Source organism: Peromyscus maniculatus, chromosome 2 (genome assembly GCF_049852395.1).
Source record: "Peromyscus maniculatus bairdii isolate BWxNUB_F1_BW_parent chromosome 2, HU_Pman_BW_mat_3.1, whole genome shotgun sequence".
Taxonomy (NCBI): domain Eukaryota; kingdom Metazoa; phylum Chordata; class Mammalia; order Rodentia; family Cricetidae; genus Peromyscus; species Peromyscus maniculatus.
The window spans coordinates 171539299-171560588 of NC_134853.1; the positions used below are offsets into that span (position 1 = coordinate 171539299).

The 21290-nt window shown below is 54.8% G+C and overlaps 1 protein-coding gene across 4 annotated transcripts in view; it reads left to right on the top strand.

Annotated features, from left to right (window-relative positions):
- Megf6 (multiple EGF like domains 6) overlaps positions 1-21290 on the top strand; it is a 101539-nt gene that overhangs the window by 64110 nt on the left and 16139 nt on the right. For 3 of the 4 annotated variants that reach the window (XR_013049513.1, XM_076565793.1, XM_076565792.1), the window contains 12 exons: positions 5117-5239; positions 13187-13312; positions 14297-14419; positions 15307-15429; positions 15595-15732; positions 16386-16505; positions 17078-17200; positions 17526-17693; positions 17943-18074; positions 18902-19030; positions 20346-20474; positions 21110-21244. Coding sequence is in view for 3 of the 4 variants with exons in the window: in XM_076565793.1 (XP_076421908.1) it covers positions 5117-5239; positions 13187-13312; positions 14297-14419; positions 15307-15429; positions 15595-15732; positions 16386-16505; positions 17078-17200; positions 17526-17693; positions 17943-18074; positions 18902-19030; positions 20346-20474; positions 21110-21244 (1569 nt within the window). In the remaining variant the exon portion in view is untranslated. Of the gene's footprint in view, positions 1-153; positions 464-5116; positions 5240-13186; positions 13313-14296; positions 14420-15306; positions 15430-15594; positions 15733-16385; positions 16506-17077; positions 17201-17525; positions 17694-17942; positions 18075-18901; positions 19031-20345; positions 20475-21109; positions 21245-21290 lie in introns of those variants that run through there. The other variant, XM_076565794.1, reaches the window with a different exon arrangement.

Here is a 21290-nt window from a genome sequence, read left to right on the forward strand (position 1 = left end):
TGGGGGTGGTTGGGCGGGGCTAGGAGTGGAGGCGGCTCCCCCTGGAGTCTGAGGATTTGGCCTTTACCTGCAAGGGGTGGAGGGAAAGCTGAAACCATAAAGGCAAAGGGGCGGGACATGCCAGACCCAGAGCTGCTCCCTGCCGGCGCACAGCCCTAGTGCCTCAGAGTTGGAGTGTATCCGGCTGTCTGTGTCTGGGCTGGGTGTGCACTGGAGCCTGGAGCTGGAGCCCTGATCTGTGAGCCCTGAACAAGATCCCTGAGCCCAGGCCACCCACCACTCCACAGACCCGGCATGGAGGCATCCCGGGGCTGGGGAGGGCTGGCTGTGCTCTGGTGCCTTGGGCTCCTGGGCAGCCTGGTGAGTGTCACCGGCACTCACTACCGCTATCTGTGGAGGAACTGCTACCCATGCCACCTGAGCCAGGCCGGCTACCCCGTGAGCACCGGTGACCAGAGGCCAGGTGGGCACCCCAGGAACAGGGGTGGGTGGGGTCAGGATGCCCCTCCCTAGCATGCTCCCTTTGTTTCTTTCTCGGTCTTTTATATATTTTTTTGTTTGATGTGCACGGGTGTTTTGTCTGCATGTATGTGTGTATACTATGTGCACGCAGTGACCTCAGAGGCCAGAAGAGGGCGTTGGATCCCCTGGAACTGGACTTACAGACAGTTGTGAACCCCATGTGGGTTCTGGGAAGGAAATCCTCTGGATGAGCAGCAAGTCATCTTAACTTGCTGTCAGCCCTCTTTTTTTCAAAGTTTATGTCAGACAGTGAGCACAGGGGGAACCAGACCTGGAAGGGTCCAACAGGTGGTCACTAGTGCTGAGACAGGACCCAAATGTGTCCTGAGCAATCAGACCTTCCATCCTGTAACAGCAGGGAGGTCACTTGACTGGAGGAGGCGAACAGTCCTCGCTGTTTGCACTAAGTGTTCCATGTCCCCCTCCTCTGTGTCAGCCACTCTGGAGTCAGGTGAGAAGGGAGGTGCTTAGGGACATTTTGGGGTGGCCTGTGTGAGTATGGCAGATGCTATCATTTTGACCCACAAGGCTCTCGGTCCCAGCTAGCAGGGTCACTTAGAGGCTCTGGCCTCCAGACTCCAGCAGCCATGGGTGTTAGGATCCTTTTATTCTAGTTCACCCTGGAAGCCCGGATTTGACGCCTCTGAGCCAGCCTCCCTCTGCATGGCTGCGCAGAGCTTGGAGCTGGGCACCCTCAGGAATGTGACCAGAGGCTGTGGTGTATTCAGCTCTCAAGTGACTCATCGCTCGCACCCCAGGGGGAGGCAAGGGCCTCTGGTGCTCCCTATCAAGCCCTCCTAGACTCGAGATGTCCCTGGGGTGAGTCTCACTCCCCCGTGCCTGAAAGACACCTGGGCATAATCAGATGCTGCTCGTCTTCTCTGCTGTGTCCCTCAACTCCGAGGGTCCTAAAGCCTCCAACCCCGAGCTGACCTCTTGCTCAGTGGCGAGGCTGGAATGTCACTGCCTTGTAAGTGGCACTTGGGAGCCTGTGTAGCATCAGGAGGTCTCAGTTGGGCATGCCAGGCTTTGGAGAACTTGGAGCCCAGTGCCTGCTCTGAGGCTTTTACAAGGGCAGCAGGAGAAGAAATCTCGTGGAGTATGGTGTTCAAGAGTGGGAATCTGGTGTCTTGTGTGTAGCAACAGGAAACTCATTTGGTGCCTGGCAGAGTGGGCTTGCTGATGAGGTCCCAGAGGTCTCTGTGTTTCCTGGAAGCCATAGTGATGGTTGAGAAAGCTCTGAGGTGGTTTCCACAGAGGCAGCATTTGGTGGCTGGCTAGCCTTGACTGTTGTGTGTTGTTGGGCGGGGAGCTGGTGGGTTGGGTACAGATTGGTGCCCCGGTCTCTCCTGATGGCATTCTTAGTGCCTCCCTGCAGCACCACCGGCCTCAGCTTAGCAGGTTCTTACAGGCTTACTCAGCTCCCAAGGGAACTGGCCCAGGTTGGCACAGCGATGTTGCCATGTGCTGCGGATCCTGTCACGAGGCTGCCAAGTCCCCAGTCACTGGTCACAGCAGATGGGGGCAGAACTACTTAAAATTACTTTTCCAGTTCCCCCAGCTGGATGACCCTTCCCTGGTACTCTCGGGTTTGCTGCTACCAGACATTGCCCCTCGAGCAAGCAGGTCCCATTCTGATGCTCAGGTCATGTTAGGGTGCACACTCTGCTCAGGGCCATTCTTGTTGGGTCAGCAGGAGGGTGTCTGTGCTATAGTGGCATCCCAGCTATCCCTGCTATTTTAGGGGGCTCTGCTCTTTGGAGCATCTCAGGATGGCTCAGTGTGACCCCAGCTGCACTGTCTCTGTGTGGAAGGTGTAGCACAGTCCTGGGGCATGGGCCTGTGGGATGAGGAAATTCCAGGGAACCTAACCTCTGAGCATGCCAGGGTACAGATAGCTCTTGTGAGCCTGGCCATGCAGATGACCTCCAGCAAGTACTGCTGGGCCAGGAGGCCAGGCTAGAAACTGTGGGCTCATGGAGGCCAGGCTAGAAATTGTGGGCTCATGGAGGCCAGGCTAGAAACTGTGGGCTCATGGAGGCCAGGCTAGAAACTGTGGGCTCATGGAGGCCAGGCTAGAAACTGTGGGCTCATGGAGGCCAGGCTAGAAACTGTGGGCTCATGGAGTAGCAGCTCACGTGACCTGAGTTACACAAGAGATTTATCTGTACTCTGTATTTTTTTCTTATGACCACTCTTTAAGTTCGGTTTCCACTTGGGACCCTAAAACAATACAGACGCAGGCTGGGGTGTAACTCAGTTGGTAGAGTGTTTGCCTGATGTGCACAAAACCATGGGTTCCATTCTCAGTGCTGCATTAAAAACTAGATGTAGTGGCCTGTGTCTGTAACTCCAGCACTCAAGAGGTGGAGGCAGGGGCTAGAAGTTCAGGGCTATCCTTGGCTACATAGTGAGTTTGAGGCTGGCCTTGGCTATATGAGACCTATCTCAAACTAAAACAATTAAACTCAACTAATTACCTGGTGGTGGTGGAGGTGGGAGTCCCAAAAAGGCTAGAACTGAGATGTAAGCATCGAACAAGCCTGGGAGAACCTGTGTCTTCTCCCTCCTGGTGCACAGAGGCCTGGACTCAGTGCGGAAGTGACAGACCTGTCCACCCTCCCCCCCTTGCTCTCTCTGACCCTCCCATTCCCCTGTAAGCCTTGTGGTGGCCTTGTGTTTGTCCAGATAATCCAGGACTCTTCCCAAGTCAACATCCTCTGCACAGTCCTGTCTTCATCTTCCATTTTGCTGAATGGTGTCATGAGAATGGGGTTGCGAGCATCTTTAGGGACATTATCTAGCCTACCATGCTAACTTTAAGGACTATTGAGCCTGTGGCTCCCCAGGTCATAGCTAAAGCTCTACTTGTAGGTTCTGCACCTCAGAGGCCCTCCAAACTGTTTGAGAACTGCTCTGTGCTGCCGCCCTGTGGTCCACTTTGGGATGAAGCAAGCAGGGTCCTGCCCTGCTTTCAGAATGTCAGTTATTTCTGTCAAAGGGGTTTGTCTCGTTTCAGAAGAAGCTTGGCTGACAGGGCTGAGGGGATGTGTTGGGGGAAACCCTTCAGTCTGCGATGGACCTGCTGTGTCTAGATGTGGGTTCTGGAGGATGGCAGTGCTGGGGCTGCTGGGAGCTTCAGCCCATGCTCCGTTATAAACTGTGACTCCCGCAGTAGTAGGTCCTCCATTTCCTTAAGGGTAGGAAGACTTTGAAGCTGGAGTTATTATGCGCGTCCCTCTTAAAAGGCACTTGGGACAGTGATAAAGCCCCTGTCCCTGCCTGATGTCTCATAGGAGTGATCTGGGACCCTTGTAGGGAGTTGGTTGCACACAGAGGGAGGCTAGAGTAACTGTCCCTGTCTAAAAGGACTGTGGAGAACTGGGAGGTATGTGTGATCAGGGAGACCCATGCTGTCACACCTGTGTATGGAGGGCTAGCGGAGGGGTCCTGTTGAGAAACGACTGCCTTGTGCCCAGGGTTCCTTCACAGACTGCTTTCTGCTTGAGAGTCTGTGGTCAGCAGGGCTCCCGGGCTTCTGAGGAGCATGCAGCTGTGCACACTGACTGTTCCCCTCTGACTGGCCCAGGAGGATGGAGATCCCCTTGCAGGGTTCTGAGAATGGACGAGAGTCCATTGCTCTTATAGCCTGTTCACCTTACCCACAGTGTTGGGGGTCAGGAGTGGTGCCCAGGAATGCCCAGACTGTCTAGATAGGGTTTTACAGACCCGCTGGCTGAGAAGGTCCCTGGCACGTATGTCAGCTGAGCTGTGTGTGCTTCTGTGACCTTCTAGGGATTTGAGATCAGGAACCACTCCTCTCTAGACCCCATAAAATGGATGTTGTCACCCTAACTCTTGTAACGTGGGGCCTGAAACCCTTACATGCCCTGGCTCTTCTGTCTCTCGAAGTATTTTGGGTCCTCATTAGCACCATCAAGCCTTTGTTTTCAAGCCAAGGACTCATGTGACAGTGGCTTTGTGGAACAGAAGCAGGGGCTCGTGGCTTTGTTTCCCTGCCTCCTATGACAGGTACACAGAGCAGGGCACCCTCTGTGGCTCCAGGTGAGCTCCTTGCCAGCCAGCCAGTTGGCTCTTCACCACATCCCCATTGTTGCCCTGAGGTACCTCATGGCACTCTCCATACAAATTCCGGAAAACCTCCTGGAAGGGGCATCAAGGAATGAGGGTCACACTCCAAGCAGACAGGTCTTAGGAAGCACTGAGAAAGAGAAAGGAGGCGCTGTGTGAACAGAGAGAGAGAGGGGTACCACTGTCCATGCCTTGAGTCCATCCTTCACCCTGAATCTCCCCTGGAGAGCCCTCATTGTCTCCTTCTGGACTCCTGGGCTGGTCCTACCCTTGGGGTCGTGTGCACTCGATAGGAAGAAGATAATGGCCCATGCTGAATTTCCATTTGGTAGCTCTTCCCATTAGGGCATGCCAGCCATGGAGGATGGGCACTGCCTCTGTCTGGGGTTGTGCGGGAAATAGATGTGGTCTGACAAGGTCTTGAGTTTATGCTTCCATCTGTTTAATGCAATGGGCCTGGCCTGGCGTGTGCCTAGCCAGTAACTCCACTCTCTCTACCTAGATGTGGACGAGTGTCGTGCACACAATGGTGGTTGCCAACACAGGTGTGTGAATACCCCTGGCTCTTACCTCTGTGAGTGCAAACCTGGCTTCCGGCTCCACACAGATGGCAGGACCTGCCTAGGTAAGTATCCCCTGCTTTGGGCTCTGAGCCTCTGATGACCCTCACTCTTCAGAATGTACTCGGGTCTGGGAAGGGACTGAGGGAAGCCTGAGTGGGCTGGCATTGGACTATACACTCAGCAGCTTCTTCCTGTGGAGTATGGCTGCCTGGGAGTCCTGAACACACCCTGCAGGGTGGTACTGTTCCCTCCCCACTCAGGTAAGGAGGCTGAGGTTTGGATGGGTAAAAAAGTGCATTCTCTGCTCACGCAGGTCCCTGTGTCCCCAGCCTGTGTATGCTCTGCAACTCTGCTGAGTCTTGTTGAGAGATTGAGACCATCTGCAGGGGTTGATCAATCAACAGGGACCCAGGCCTAGCTGGGCTGCCACCAAGACATGGGGTGGGAGACTCCTCGGGCTGCTCTTGGGTGGCAGGGAGGCAGGCTGAGCCTTGGCCCTGTCAACAGAAAGCATTTCTTGGTCTGCAGAACAGGGCTTCTCTGGAAGCCTGAGGATGTGAGCTGCAAGAGTGGCAAGGAGGAATCAGAAAACGGGCCCCTGGCCCCTGGTCCCTGGCCCCTGGCCCCTGGCTGTCTGTAGGATTTCTGCTATGAGGGAAGGGTTTAGTGGTCTCCTGAGAACACAGAGCCTCTGGCAGCTCAGCTAAAGAGACATCCAGGGTCAGGCAGAGGAAGCTGGTAAGAACAGTTAGCAGCCGTCCACTTCATAGTGCACCCTGGAGACTGTTGATCCCTCCTCTGCTTCTATGTTGTTCTTGGGGGAAGGTACCCCTACTTTCTACTTTGGAGATCCAGACAGCTTGGCCAGTTCTGAGCAGCCTGGTCTTGGCTGCTATATGGCTGGCAATGTGCCAGCCCTGGGGGGTTGCACCCCGTACACACATGTCCCAGCCTTTGTCCGCTCCGCTGCAGGAGCCAGGCAGCTGCCCGAGTGAGAAGTAGAAGCAGATGCAGGAATGTTGCCATGTGTTCCAGGGCAGCCGTGATAGCGGAGCCCAGCGACTGCCCGCTGGCCTTTCTGGGAGTCTGTGGCGTGGGCTCTTTAGTCTTGGGCACCCTTGTCAGGCGGGATGCTCTTTAAAGAAAGGTGATTCTGGGGATTGGTGTGAGGGGTGACCCCTGCTGCGGGCTCCCTGTTGGCTTCAGGACACTCATTCCCTTGTGTTTCTCCTCGCTGTCTCCAGTGATAGTGGCCCCCGCTGAGATGATAGAGGGCCAGGACGGGATGTATCATTAACAGACAGACAGCAGGGATGCTTCTTAGACCCAGAGTGACCGGTGGTACTGCTCAGAGGAGCCTGAAGCTGCTGGCCTCAGGAAGCTCAGGAGGGATATCCCTTTACCCTGCCCTGGTCCTGGGCCCACCCCACCCATTGCTATGCTGGAGACAGACAGGCTAGATTCTGCACCTGTGGGGCCCCAGAAGGATGGACTCATGGCATGTGTTTATTGTGAATTGTCTGCATTGCTCCGGTGGCTGTCCCTGCAACACTGTAAGTGGGTGGGTTCTCAGGGCTTCTGACCCCTCCCACCTGACAGTTGTCTTGCTGGACATTGGTCGGACATGCAGAGCAGTGACCTCAGATGGTCTCTCTCTCTCTCTCTCTCTCTCTCTCCTGTCTCTCTCTCTCTCTCTCTCTCTCTCTCTCTCTCTCTCTCTCTCTCTCTCTCTCTCTCTCTCTCTGTCTCGGGCTCTATGGAGGATCTAACACAGGCTATGCCACGTACTCACCTCCAAGGTCAAGTAGACCAGGATAGGGAATATATATTCATATTCTCTCTCTCTCTCTCTCTCTCTCTCTCTCTCTCTCTCTCTCTCTCCCATCTCTCTCTCTCTCTCTCTCTCTCTCTCTCTCTCTCTCTCTCTCTCTCCCATCTCTCTCTCTCTCTCCCATCTCTCTCTCTCTCTCCCATCTCTCTCTCTCTCTCTCTCTCTCTCTCTCTCTCTCTCTCTCTCTCTCTCTCTCTCTCCCATCTCTTTCTCTTTCTTCTCTCCCAAGGTCTCAGGTAGCTAAGACTGGCTTGAGCTTACTGTATAGCCAAAGCTGCACTAAACTTCTGTTCCTCAAGCTTTCACCTCCCAAGCATCAGGATTATAGGCATGTGCCACCACACCCTGCTCCAAATGGTCTAAGCATAGCAATAAAACACAGAAAGAGTTCCATTTCCATTCTCTTTTTAAATTTTATTTTTATTATGTGTATGAGTGTTTGTTTGCCTGTATGTATGTGTGTGCACTATGCGTGTGTCTGGTGCCTGTCAAAGCCAGAAGAGGGGGTTGGATCCCCTGGACCTGGAGTTAACAGATGGTTGTGCACTGCCATTTGGATGCTGGGAACCAAATCCAGGTCCTCTGTAAGAGCAGCCAGTGCTTGTAACCACTGACCCTTCCCCTGCTCTTAAAAATGTGTATTTTAAGGACTTTGCCGTCAACCCACTGTAGTAAGAACACGTCTCCTGTCCTGGCTAACACTCCAACAGGAACAAAGGGGCCCTACCCATGGCTTGGGAGGTACTCCTGGGGTGCTCTGTCCTCTGTCTCATTTCTGGGGTGATGACTGGGGGAGGGCTTGGGGGAGGGGTGCAGCCAGGCCCGAGGCCGGTCTAGCTTTCTGTGCTTGGGCCAGGTCCAGTTCCTTCTTTCCCTGGCCATGGAAAGTAGGGCCTGCCCAGGATGGTGGTTTGGCTGAGGGTCCAGGACTGTCATTCCTACTTTCCCGTGACATTTTACAGAGCTCCAGAGTGGAATAGCCCCAGGGTGTCATAACACTGCAAGGGGAGCCCTCCTCCTCCCCATGGCTGGGGGGCTCTGAGTGGCATGTGCCTATCCAGTAGCTTTTAATATGACCTAGGCCCTGGCCTTGTATATGGCTGTTTTCTTGTGTCCTCTGGGTTGAAGGACCAATGGGGCCAGTCTGAGGGACTGTGTTTGTCACTGGCTTAGCCCCGGGGCACAGGTGGCCTCTCCTCTCTTCATCTCACACCTGTTGGCTCAGGATGGACACCCTTGGAGAGGGCTCTGCTGCCAACACACACCCATGGTGGTTCCACTGCAGAGTCACATGGATCCTAGTGTGCACATGACTAGAGGAAGGCTACCCAGCCCTGCTCTTGGCCTGTCCCTGCCTGTGTGTATCTGTGGCCTTGGCCGAGCCTTCTCTCCCCAGGCATCAGGACAGTAAAGGCTTTACAAGCCCCAGTCTCCCCCCAAGGCTCCTTCCTGAAGGAGATGCCTCAGGAAGGTTGTTTGGGACCTGGAGGCTGCTGCTGGCAGCATCCTGGGTCTGGGGCCAAAGCCACAGGCAGCTCAAATGTGCAGACTGAGAGGCTCTTCTGCAAAACTCATCCCCATGGAGCCGCAGATGCAGCTCTGCCCATGTTTCCCAGTCTTCCCAAACCTGGCAGGGGTTACAGTTGCACAAGAGGTCAGCTTCCCAGCCTTGAGAAGCTGAGGAAGCCTGGCCTGAGCGGAGCCAGTGGGAGAGGTGGGAAGAGAGCAGCTGCTGTGGTCAGTCTCTCTCACTGTCTCATGACCCCACCCTGGGCTCTTCACTAGGCAGGGACTGCTTCTGCTTGGCCTTGGGGGAGCAGGCTGAGATGAAATGAGGGTACCAAGGTTCAGCAGGCCATACGAGGTGTCTCATCCCAACCCAGAGCTGCCAGGGAAGAGGGCACAAGCCCTGAGCTGGGTACAGAACCCAGCGGGAACAGTTAGGCACACTGGGCATGCAGGGGGGTGGCATGCTACAGGGGCAGGGTTGGTGAGTGTGGTAATACCGGCTTGAAGTGGGGGTAGGGAGGGTGGGAGGGGCCCAGTCCTGCTGTCCTTGGGTCAGCTACAGTGTCACCAAGGCCCATCATTGGATCTGTGGTGGAGTAGTCCTCCTTACAGGACATATCTGCCTTCTAGTAACTCACCAGATACTTTGGTAAATGTAGCATGAATCTTAAAAGTTCTTATTAATAAAATCAAACCTGAGGCCAGTTATTGGGGTGAATGCTGGATGGTCAGAGAGACAGAACAAGCCACAGCTAACCTCACCTGGCCAACTTCTCAGCTGGTCTTGTTTCCTCAGACTGGAAGCTTCTGTGTCCTCATCCCAGTGGCTCTCAGCTGAACTGCTGCTCAAAAGCGTGAGGCTTAACCAGCTAAAAGCTTAACCAGCCAAATGCTTCTAGTTTCTGGTCCTCACGCCTTATATACCTTTCTGCTTTCTACCACCACTCCCTGGGATTAAAGGCTCGCTTCTTGGGATTAAAGGCGTGTGTCACCATGCCTGGCTGTTTCCAATGGGCCTTGAACTCGCAGAGATTCAGAGGGATTTCTGCCTCTGGAATGCTAGGATTAAAGGTGTGAGTGCCACCATTTTCTGGCCTCTGTATCTAGTGGCTGTTCTGTTCTTTGACCCCAGATAAGTTTATTAGGGTGCACAATATTTTGGGGAACACAATACCACCACAGGTAAATGCTCTGGAGGAAGGAAGCTGGGCCGTTCTTGTGAGGATGCCGCTGGGCGCTAAGGCTTGGCAGTAGAAACCTGCCCAGGGTTGTGGGTGTGGTGCGAAAGATGTGAGCTGTGAGCCCAGAGGTTACCTGTATGTATGCATATATGTATGCATGTATGTATGCATGTATGTATGTATGTATGTATGTATGCATGCATGCATGTATGTATGTATGCATGCATGTATGTATGCATGGTGTGATGAGTCCCTCTGTGCTGCCATCTGCTCCTGCCCCGTCAAAGAGCTTCCTAGGACAGGACAGACTGCTCTGGCCACTGACCATACATGGTGGGGGCTCTCAGCACCCAGAAGCCACGCCAGTTTAAGGACAACAGCCATAACCCTGTGGCACCACCCTCCAGCTGGCCTCAAACCACCAAGCTGGTCTGAGGGCTGCATAAAAGCAGCTGACGGACATGGCTTGGTGGATGGTAGGCAGGCCTGGTTCTTGTAAGTCTGTGCTGGTGAGTTTAGGGGCTGGAGGCTGGAGCCTAGAGCCACCCCAAGACCCGGTGTGCCCGTCCCATCCCCCCACCCCACAGGCTGCCAACTGCATGGCACTCATGCTCCAAGGCTCTGAGGCCAAGGCTCAGGACCTAAGTGTTCCTGTAATACAGGTGCTGCCTTCTGAGACCGGGCTAGTGCCCTTTTGGGGTGTCATCCATCCAAGAATGTTGTACAGGTTGGCACAAGTAGCCCTCTGTCTTGTAGGAAATGTATTTTCTATGAGGTCCAGGCTCTTCCTCCACAAAACCGCTCCTTCCTCCAAGCTTTGCGTCTCACACCCCACCCTGAGTAGTGTGACTCCTGCTGGTTGTGAGTGGAATCACAGCCCAGCTAGGTTGGAATTCCAGACTCTTGGATTTGCCAATTGGTCAGTACTGGCTGCCCTGACGAAACACCACACGAGTTTAAGCAACAGGGTTTTATTTTTCACATGGCTGTAAGTCCAAAAGCAAAGTGCCAGCCTGGTCCCTGATGAAATCAGAGCCCCTCTGTGTGACCACTTCGGACCTTAGTTAAAGCAGAGCCTGAACATTGTCGTATCAGAGGGCTTCGGGGAGGGGGAGGGGTGCGGGGACATGCACATACATGAAGACGCTAATATAGAGTGTCACCCAACTATAGTCATATGTGTCTGATCTGGAAGTGGGCGGAGACCTATGTGAGACCTTGGGAATTGTAGGATGGGCTAGGGGGCAGGACTATTGGGTCCTGCAGGATTGTACACGGATCACAGACCCCTGCTGAGTTGGGGTGAAGTGGAAAATGGGGTGTGTTGTGGAGCCAGACCTATCTAGCCCTGTTGCCTAGGTTGGCTGGGTGTTCCTAACCCTCCTGCCTCTACGCCCAGAACTGTGATTCCAAGTGTGTCACCACCCTTGGCTGAGTATGCTTGTGAGTATGTACTGCCTGCAGGGAGGCCAGTCCCTGACCTCTGCTCCAAAGGTCACTCAGCTTTGGTCATGTCTCACCTCGGGCCTGATTTCTAGAACCATAACCAGATGTGAGCTTCTGGCCTTGGCCCTGGCAGAAGTCCCCAGAATGAGTGTCCTACAGCTGGACCTCAGCAACTTGAGGGGCCTGGAGATGTCCCCACCAGCCCTGAGGCCCAGGCACACAGACCCTGGCCATTCCTGGAGCTGTGCAGCCCAGCACAGAGAAAAGACAATCTGTCTGGCTCACATTTCCAGGAATCCACAAAGGATGTGCTGGGTGATGCTGGCCTGCCTCCCTGGTGTGCACAGCTTGGGAGCATCTGTGAAGTCACAGTTCTGTGGAGCAGAGCACAGGGATGGTCTGAGGGTGTGAGGTTGCACTGAAATTGCAGGTCTTTAATGCCAGCCCATGGTGGATTCATTCATGGGCTGCTTTGCCCATGACCAGATTGGAGATGAAATACCTTTCCCTCCTGGTTGGTGGTGCTTTCCTGCCGAGGTACCGAGACATCGTGCCCCTCTGTGCCTGCCTGGTCCTGCCAGAATGGACTTCTGGTTTCTATTACATGTCCTGAGTAGGGATGCAGTTGGTGTGGTGAGCGCAAGTAAACAGAGCCCCCAGGAATGTGGGGCCAGCTGAGGCCATGTGCATGGGCGCCCGGACGCCTCTGGAGGGAGAGCTGGTGTCTGAACAGCTGACTCAGGTGAGGCCAGCCAGGCCTGGGATCAGCATGGCTTCCATCCAATGTAGGGGTCGGAGCAGAGTTGGGGAAGGCTTAGGTTGGCAGGCTTTCCTCAGTTCTGTAGGAAACTGCTATAGCTCCTCCCTTGATACATACGCTGGGGGCCCTGGAGTTGGGTCACTGCCTCCCCACGGCTGGCTTTGCCCCAGAGAAGGGGGCTTCCACTTGCTCTTCTGGCTGTGCTTCATGTGAGGAGAGACCTGTTTCATGAGCAAATGTGGCCTTTCAGCAAGCTTGCTTTGAAGGAAGCCCAGCCTTCTCAGAGCCCTGAGGCAGCTCACAAGACCCATGCCGCTGCCAGCACCCAGGCCTTGCAGTGCCGTCCTCGGTGGTACCAATCCCCCATTCCTAGGCAGTAATTAACCATTTCTCTAAACCGCGCCACGGACAGTACTGCTTAAAGTTAATGTTCCCACATCCAGGCAGCATCTTAGGGTACAGCCTGGCCCCCAGAGTGCTTTAGTAATGACTCTTAGGTTTGCTGACACAGCTCTGAGCACAGGCTTGCAGGCAGACAGCCTTACCTCCCTGGCCAGGGGCAGCATTCTTGTGGCTTTCCTTCAGAGCTCAGGGCTAACTTCCTTTAACCACAAGGTCATTGCCAGAGACTCGATTGTAACCAAATCCATGCCAGGAGCTGGCTGCTATTGCTAGTGAAGCTCAGTGTCCATCCTGTGTGCCTTGCCATGAAAAGCATCTTCCCCCAGCTCCACAGGCCAGCTGGGGGTACAACTGATTTCATCCACAGAGGACGCAGGCACCCACCAGGCCAGACAGGATCTCGCTTCCATGCCCTACAGCAGTTCAACCAGAAAGGACAGGGTACTGCCCTCTGGGATATGGTCTCTCTGATGACCGATGGCTGCTGGGAAGAGTGGACACTCTGATAGGGTGTGAGGTGTGGCCTGTCCTGGGGTAGAAAGAATTTCCTCTGATTTCCCAGGCCTTTAGGCTGAGGTGGCCATTCATAGAGGCTCCGTACCTGCCCTTCTGTCCTGGCCTGAGGACCATGGTGGTAGGGTGGATCTCACCATGCCTCCTAGCCTGCTGTCAGGGAATGCGCCAGCTGCTTCTCAACAGCCTCCTGGTGTTGTATGTCTTGTGCTGGGGGGATGCTGGACTTCTGTCGAGGTGGACTGATCTACCTTGTATCCAGCCCCTGGGTGGTGAGGGTTCATGTGGGAAGCCATCATTATCAGTCTTTCTCAAGTGAGATTGAGACTCTGCCTTCTTGGCTGATTGAAGCTCTTCATGTCCTTAGCCATCAGCTCTTGCACTCTGGGAAATGGTGGCTGCCAGCATCAGTGTGTCCAGCTCACAGTGACACAGCACCGCTGCCAGTGCCGGCCCCAGTACCAGCTGCAGGAGGATGGCAGGCGTTGTGTGCGTAAGTATTGTGGAGCTGGGGGGAGGGGAATCCAGGGAAGAGCCTGATGCAGTGATAACCTGGTGGTGGGAGAGAGAGAGGCCTGGTCTGTTGTGGACCTGAGGTGCAGGAATGGTGAGCACTATTGGACGGCATGTCCTCAGGGCAGGAAGTTCAGGATGGAGACAGTACCCCTCATCCCTACATGTCCATCTAAGGTTTGGGTAGAGGAGGTAGCCAGGTCAGTGTGTAGGACTTTGGGCTGCTTGCATATGAGAAAAGGACTTCGCTAAAGGAATGTGTGGGACAGGATCAGAGCCCCTCCTCCAGATGTGGAAATGGGACAGAGCAGGTACTGAGACTCCCCAGCAGAGTAGGAAGTAAGTGTAGATATGAGGGAGCCCAGGCCAGCCACGTGAGTGGAGAAGTATGGGATCTTAGGGCTGGGGGACACAGGGCTGAACAGGTTACAGAGCCAGGAGTGTTGTCATGGAACTCGGGGTCATAGGGCTGAGGGGCTCACAAGGTGGAGGAGGAGCACACGGCCCTGGAGGATCATAGGGCTGGACGATCACATGAGGTCCTTGGGTCAGAGGGCTGGGGAGAAGCATTTGGGGCTTCTAGCCCTGGTATCGGTTTCAACACCTTATCTCAAAGCAAGAGCTCTGGGAGGAGCAGGCAAGGCTCACAGCCAGAGCTGACCTGGGCTGGCCACCTCCTTCCTGGAAGGCCCTCTTCTGGTGAGGCCTTGCTTTCTGCCCTAGTCCACGTTCCTTGAGAACCATGACACTCACAAGTCATGGGTATTGGTGGGGTACTGACTCTGGTATTTTGACTGAGCCTTAAGAGCTTGGCCTTGGCTATGGAGTCTTCTTGGGGGAAACTCAGAGCTACGCACAAGTGGGGGACCACGGCACAGGCTGGAGCCGAGAGGGGCTCCTGCATCTGTCAGTCCCCTTCCCCATCTCTTCTCTTTGCCTCCACCCCTCTGGCTCTGGTGTGCAGGGAGAAGCCCGTGTGCAGATGGCAATGGTGGCTGCATGCACGTATGCCAGGACCTCCGAGGCCTTGCCCACTGTGGCTGCCACACAGGTTATCAGCTTGCTGCAGACCGCAAGGCCTGTGAAGGTAGGATGCTTTGCCTAACCTAGCATCCCTGAGGCACCCTTCTGGGTGGGTCTTTGGGTGACCTAGGGTGCCACTCAGTCTCCTCTCCCTGATGGGAGTTATGGGGGGGGGGGGAAACAGACCCAAGGAGCTGTCTACAACCCAGTCATGTTTCTGCAGAAGGGAGGGAACTCAGTTCTGTTTTAAACACACTTCCTGTAGTGCCCACCTAGCACCTGATCCTTAGGACCCAGGAGAGGAGAGCAAGGGAGGGAGGGGACAAGGGACCACAGATAAACCCCAGGAAGTGTCCCAGTGAATCAGTGCTGGGTTTCCTCAGGGCAAGTGTTGTCAAATGCATCATTAATTATAGGCTACAGTTTGGCATTGGTTTCTAGAATCCCTTCCTTCATCCTGCTGGTTGCTGTTGTACAGCAAGGCCAGGGCTGTGCTCCTCTATATCCCTAGCTGGGTGCTGTCCCGGCTTCTCTGTAGACAGCAGGTCTGGGATGAGCAGCCTTGGGGGAAGTCTGCCCTTTGCCCAGTGACTTCACAGTGAGTGCGGTTCTCCTAGGGCTGTCAGAGAGGCAGTGGCCTCCCAAGATGTCATGCCAGATGCCCAGGTGCCTGCAGGATAGGGAACATGGATAGCTACATACCCATCTGCACTAGGAAGTCTTTACTGGTACAACAGAGAAGACCCCCTCTGGGCTCAACATGAGACACAATTTGTGTGAACTCCAACCCCAGGAATCTGTCAGGGTGTGCCTGGCAGGTATTGGGCAGCATGATCTACACTAAGCTGTCCAAGCTATGAAGCTGCTAACGTGCCCAGGGACGTGGGGCCACCACCGCTTTTCCCGCTGTTGAGAGGCTCTAACAACCCCTTCTCTGTCTCTCGCTTTCAGATGTGGATGAATGTGCCGTGGGGCTGGCCCAGTGTGCTCACGGCTGCCTCAACACTCAGGGATCCTTTAAATGCGTGTGCCACGCAGGCTATGAGCTGGGTGCTGATGGCCGGCAGTGCTACCGTAAGCAGTCAGTGAGCAGCGGACTGGGGGGACTTGGGGTGCTAATGTGGTGCCCCAAGACCCTAAAGTCAGTTTCCGTTGGGCAGCTCTGGGTGTGGGTGCCCAGGGGCTGGTTAGGGAGGGCTGAACCTCGTCCCACATCCCGGCTGTCTGATGTCATCACAGGGATTGAGATGGAGATTGTGAACAGCTGCGAGGCTGGCAATGGCGGCTGCTCACACGGCTGCAGTCACACTAGCACCGGACCCCTGTGCACCTGCCCTCATGGTTACGAGCTGGATGAAGACCAGAAGACCTGCATTGGTGCGAGCCAGTTCCTTCCAGGGTGCCCTGCCTCTGCAGCCCCAGGACTCGCTGCTACACCCAGTTTGGGGCTTGTTTGGTGCCGTGACTGGGAAGTTTTCTCTCTCTGCTGCTCTGACTGCCTGGGCTCAGCAGGAGCTGCAGGAGAGCTCATGAGAGTCGTCAGCTCAACTCGAAAGGATTCTGAGCGCTTGCCTTGGCCTGCCCCTTATAGCCATTGGGTGTGCATGTGCATGTGCATGTGCATGTGCTGTGTGTGTGTGTGTGTGTGTGTGTGTGTGTGTGTGTGTGTGTGTGAGAGAGAGAGAGAGAGAGAGAGAGAGAGAGAGAGAGAGAGAGAGAGAGAGAGATCATGTCCATGTAACTGTTCTTGTGTGTGGTTGTGGGTATATACAATTGGATACAGGTATGTGAGAATGTGAGTTTGGGCAGGAGTGATAACTGCAGATGTGCGTGATTCCTTCCAGGTATGTGAGGCTCTGGCTGTATGCATGATTGTGTGTAGTAAGCAAGCGATTGTGTGCAGGTTCACATGTGGTCAGGTAGGATTGTGTATAGGCATGTACACAGGGTTGCATGGCTTGTTGCTGTGGGATTGTGGGAGGATATATGTGTGTCCATGGTGACAGTGGGCTCCTGTATGTACCCCACAGACATTGACGACTGTGCCAACTCGCCATGCTGCCAGCAGGTGTGTGCCAACACCCCTGGTGGGTATGAGTGCAGCTGCTATGCTGGCTACCGGCTCAACACTGACGGCTGTGGTTGTGAGGGTGAGCACATGCTACTCAGTAGTAGCTGGGTGACGAGGGAGAAATATCAGGGTCAGCATGGAGGCGGGCATGCAGTCGGCCTGCTTCCTGCTCTGCTTGTGGACACTGATTAAGCGCCTGCTGTGTACTCATGGACACCCATACAATCCATTCTGACACACGTAAACTTGCCTATGATCTCTGGCATGCCACACACAAGTTGCACATGTAGCTAGCCAGTCTCACAGGTAGCCAGAAGCATGCACTTGTATACAATCATGTACTTGTTAAATCACACGCACACCATTGCACCTCCCTCCCTCCTGCCCTCTGGCCTGTAGTCACTGGCTCCCCTCATAGGGCTGGGGACATGCTCCTGCCTGTTCCTTAAATGACTCCCCTCGCAGATGCCCACTGTCCCTTCATTCTTGTGTGGAAAGACTTCTGGAGCAGGCACCATGGCTGGGGATGGGGGGGTGGTGTAGTGTTACCAGCTGCTCAGGGGGTGAGCACTTGACTCTGTACAGCCAGGATAGGCAGGGGCTCCAGGCTGACCGTGGGAGCACAACCCCAGCAGCCCTGTTTGTCTGCAGATGTTGACGAGTGTGCCTCTGGTCACAGCGGCTGCGAGCATCACTGCTCTAATCTGGCTGGCTCCTTCCAGTGCTTCTGTGAGGCTGGATTCCGGCTGGACGAGGACCGGAGGGGCTGCACCCGTGAGCCTCCCCTAGGCACTGCCCTCTGGGTGTCTGATCCCAGTAGTTCACGTGTCTGGCATGCTAGCTGGCTTACCATCACCTCTGTGGGCCCCACGTGGTCCTGTTTCCTGCGGTAGGGGTGGGGCCAGCAGGCTGAGGGAAGCAGGTTTGTCGGGTAAGTGATCGATTGGGTAGGGCACAGTGTTACAGGGGGTCTAGGGCATCCAGGGCATCCAGTTTCTGTGCTGATGTGGTGAGAAAAGAGCCAAGACCTAAGGCAGTGTTGTTGTTGAGTAGAATACGTGGGCAGCAAAGGCTGAGAGGCCCGTGTGTCCTTCCCCAGCCCTAGAAGAGTCTGTGGTGGACCTGGATGGCCAGCTGCCCTTTGTACGACCCCTGCCCCACATTGCAGTGCTCAGGGATGAGCTGCCACAACTCTTCCAGGATGACTATGGGGCTGAGGAGGAGGCGGCAGAGTTGCGGGGAGAACACACGCTCACTGAGAAGTTTGGTGAGGCATGAGCTTGACTTCAACCCTTGGGCATGGCAGCTTGCAGTCCTGGGCCATGCTGCCCTGTGATTTGGGGAGGCCCAAAGAGGGTCCACACCTTACAGTTTGTACAGCCCATTCAGGGCTAAACTGGCCCCCATATCTCACCTTGGAACTTAGAGGCTAAGATGTCCCTTGCCCTCTCTTCTTTGGCCCAGGGCCTGAGGCTAGGGATCGAGCTCTGAAGTCTCTCTCCCCATCTTCCCTCAGTCTGCCTGGACCACTCCTTTGGCCATGACTGCAGCCTGACCTGCGATGACTGCAGGAACGGAGGGACATGCTTCGCGGGCCTGGACGGCTGCGACTGCCCGGAGGGCTGGACGGGGATCATCTGCAATGAGAGTGAGGCGCTGGTGGGGTCTAGGCAGTGAGCCCCAAGAGCTGTGAGCATCCGTTCTGTATGGTCCCTCCTACCTAGCTCTGGGGAGAAGAATCTGAGTATGTCCACCCTCCCATCCATGTGCCACGCCCTCCATCTACCTATCCACCCACCAATCTATCCATTTATCCACACACCCATGTACCAATCCATCCGTCCGTACATCCATCCATCCCATCCATTCACCATCTTACTATTCCTTCCCTCCCCTCCCTTTGATAAGAGTCAACTGACTGTCCCTTGTCCCTTGTACTAGGCATGGTACTAGCATGTGGGGCATTCTGGGAACTGGCAGGGCAGGGTGTATGGTGCTCCTAGTCAGTCTCTAGGGATCCAATGACAAGCCAACAGGTATCTGAGACTATCGGAGGTGTCTACGAAGGAGAGCTAGTAGGCAGGCTTCTCTTGTACAGGTAGCTGGGACTATGAAACCATCTGATGGGAGCAGACCCTTGCTCAGGGACACACAACAATTTAGTAGCTGAAGCACTCTGGAAATGGATTTATCCAGAGCCTTTCTTATCTCTCCCAAAGCCCCCTGACCAGAAAGGCATTAGACTCTTCTTCACACTGTGAGGCTCATCTGAATGGGCCATCTGATTGAAAGGGCGTTGGATGTCAGGATGTAGTCATTGATTAGTGATGTCTGCCATGAGTGTGGTTGGGGCCATGAGGCACAGATATCATATTGACTGTTCCAGGCTGTTGTTTAAAACTGGTGCCTTTAATGCCAGAAGGACTGCAGAGTTCTGCTGTTGGTAATCCTGGTGTTCCTGTTGTCCCTCCATAGCTTGCCCTCCAGACACCTTTGGGAAGAACTGTAGCTCTCCCTGCATCTGTCAGAATGGTGGAACCTGTGACCCGGTGTCAGGAGCCTGCCGCTGTCCCCCGGGTGTCAGTGGAGCCCACTGTGAGGATGGTGCGTGGAGCCCCTCTGGGAAGTCTAGAGAAAGGGAAGCAATGTGGAACTTGGTGCAGACTCATCCCTCTGCCCCCGGGGCTTCATGCTGTGCCTGGGAGGGAACATTAGTTTTGCCTTGTTGCTCACTTCCTGGGACTTACATATAGAAGGTCTAGACTCAGTTTGATGGGTGGAGACATGTTTGGAATGGATTCCCTGGGGGGGTGGTGAGCCCTTTGGGAATGTTCAAACAGAGCTGGGGATGGCCAGTTGGGATTTGTAGAAGGGATTCTCATCATTTGTAGAAAGGCTTCATGGGGTGATGCTTGACATCCTTATCTAGCTGTAGCTACAGCACTGTGGAGGAATTAGTTTGTGGGAATAAGCTTCTGGGGGGGCGGGCTTTGTCTTTGGGGCTCTAGTATTTCAGTTCTACCCCTTTAACTGCTCCTGCTGGAGTGAGAGGAGACTGGAAGAGCCGTAGGTGTGACAGGCTCCCGGTGGCCCTAGGGACATTTGGCAGGTATAGGATCTGAATTTACATCACTCCCCAGAGACTTTTCTCCTGTGGTCTTGGGGGAGGGCCACCAGATCCCCCAGCAATGTATCAGTACAGGTAAAGTAAAGGGGGTCTCGGGACAGACAGGCAGATTTTCAGGGGTGGAGACCTCATGGAGCCCTTGTGTTGATTTCCCAGACCCTGGGTGACCCTTACTTTGTGGCTCCATTCTTCCAGCCTCTGCCTGTGACCCTATATGACCATACCTCTTTGCTGCCTTCCTCTCTCTGTCTCAAATGCCACCTGTCTGTAAGCTAAGGACATTTGTTATTGGATTTGGGGGTCTTTGGGCATTGCGGGGTGGTCTTATCTCAGGATCCTGGAGATTGGGACATGGCATCTTTTGGGGCTTCATTTTCAACTATCTATATCCCTTTCAGTAGGAGGGGCATGGAACAAGAGGGAGGTATTTGGAGAAGGGCAGCCTTCCAGACTTGGGTGTAGTCCTGACCAGATGAAGCCTTTCAACCTCTCAGGTAGAGAGGTTGGACTCAGCGTTCTGTGTGGGTCATAAGTTGGGGCACTTAGGAGAGATTTTGCACCTCCCTAGGTGTGTGCTGATGAGTGTGTTCATCCTCCTTCCTTTGCTGCTGGTTCTGAGGGACTGGCCATGACAACCAACAGGTGTCACCGGAAGGCTCAGCCTGTGCCCATCGGGCATGGCTGCCACTGTCCCTTGTCCCGGGCACTAGGCCTCTGAGCGTCTCCTCATCTGAGAACCATGTGTGGCAGGCCAACTCTTCTCTGCAGTTCTCACTGAACTGTTCCCTACAGGCTGCCCCAAGGGCTTCTATGGCAAACATTGTCGTAAGAAATGCCACTGTGCTAACCGGGGCCGGTGCCACCGCCTCTACGGGGCCTGCCTCTGTGACCCAGGGCTCTATGGCCGCTTCTGCCATCTTGGTGAGTTCTGCTGTGTGTGTTCTGTATGTGTGACTGGGACCATCCGCCTTGTGCTGAGTCTCACACTGTGCTGGGAGCACTGTGATGGCCTCTGTGGATGGGTTGGCTTGAGGTTACCAGCTGGGGTCTGTATCACTCTGTGTTGGCCTCCAGGCCTCTGGTACACTGACCCTAGACTACTGTTACTCCTGTACCTCATCTGGTAATGGAGGCAGCAGGGCCAGACTTCCCAAGAAACTGTGGGATGCTGATCTTGGCTTGTGGAACAAAGCCAACTCCTTGGGTCCTGGCAGAGCCCCCTCTCTGGGTGCACAGACACTCAGGGGAGGAAGGGGCAGTGGATCAGCAGAGAAAGAGAGGGTGAAGGTAGTGTTTGACATTTGTAAAAGAGTTACTTGAGAGGAGAAAGCTAGGATTGGCCCAGCTAGAAAGTAGTATGATCCAGGGACAGCTCTTCGGCTGTGTGGACCCTGGTTCTTAGCCCCAGGTCTTCTCCAGACCACGAGCAGATGTGGTCATTCCTAGAATGTTCTGGGAGGGGGCTCAGCTACAACAGGCCCGCCCAGGCCAGGCTTGCTGCCTCAGGCTGACTGGGGTTAGTGTAGTGGGCAGCCCCTATGGTTCTTTGTCTGCAGCCTGCCCTCCCTGGGCCTTTGGGCCGGGCTGTTCCGAGGATTGCCGCTGTGAGCAGTCACACACACGGTCTTGTAACCCGAGGGACGGCAGCTGCTCCTGCAAGCCTGGTTTCCAGGGGGAGCACTGCCAGTCAGGTGAGTCTCTGGGGGAGAGGGGGATCCCTGGGCGACTGAGAACCTC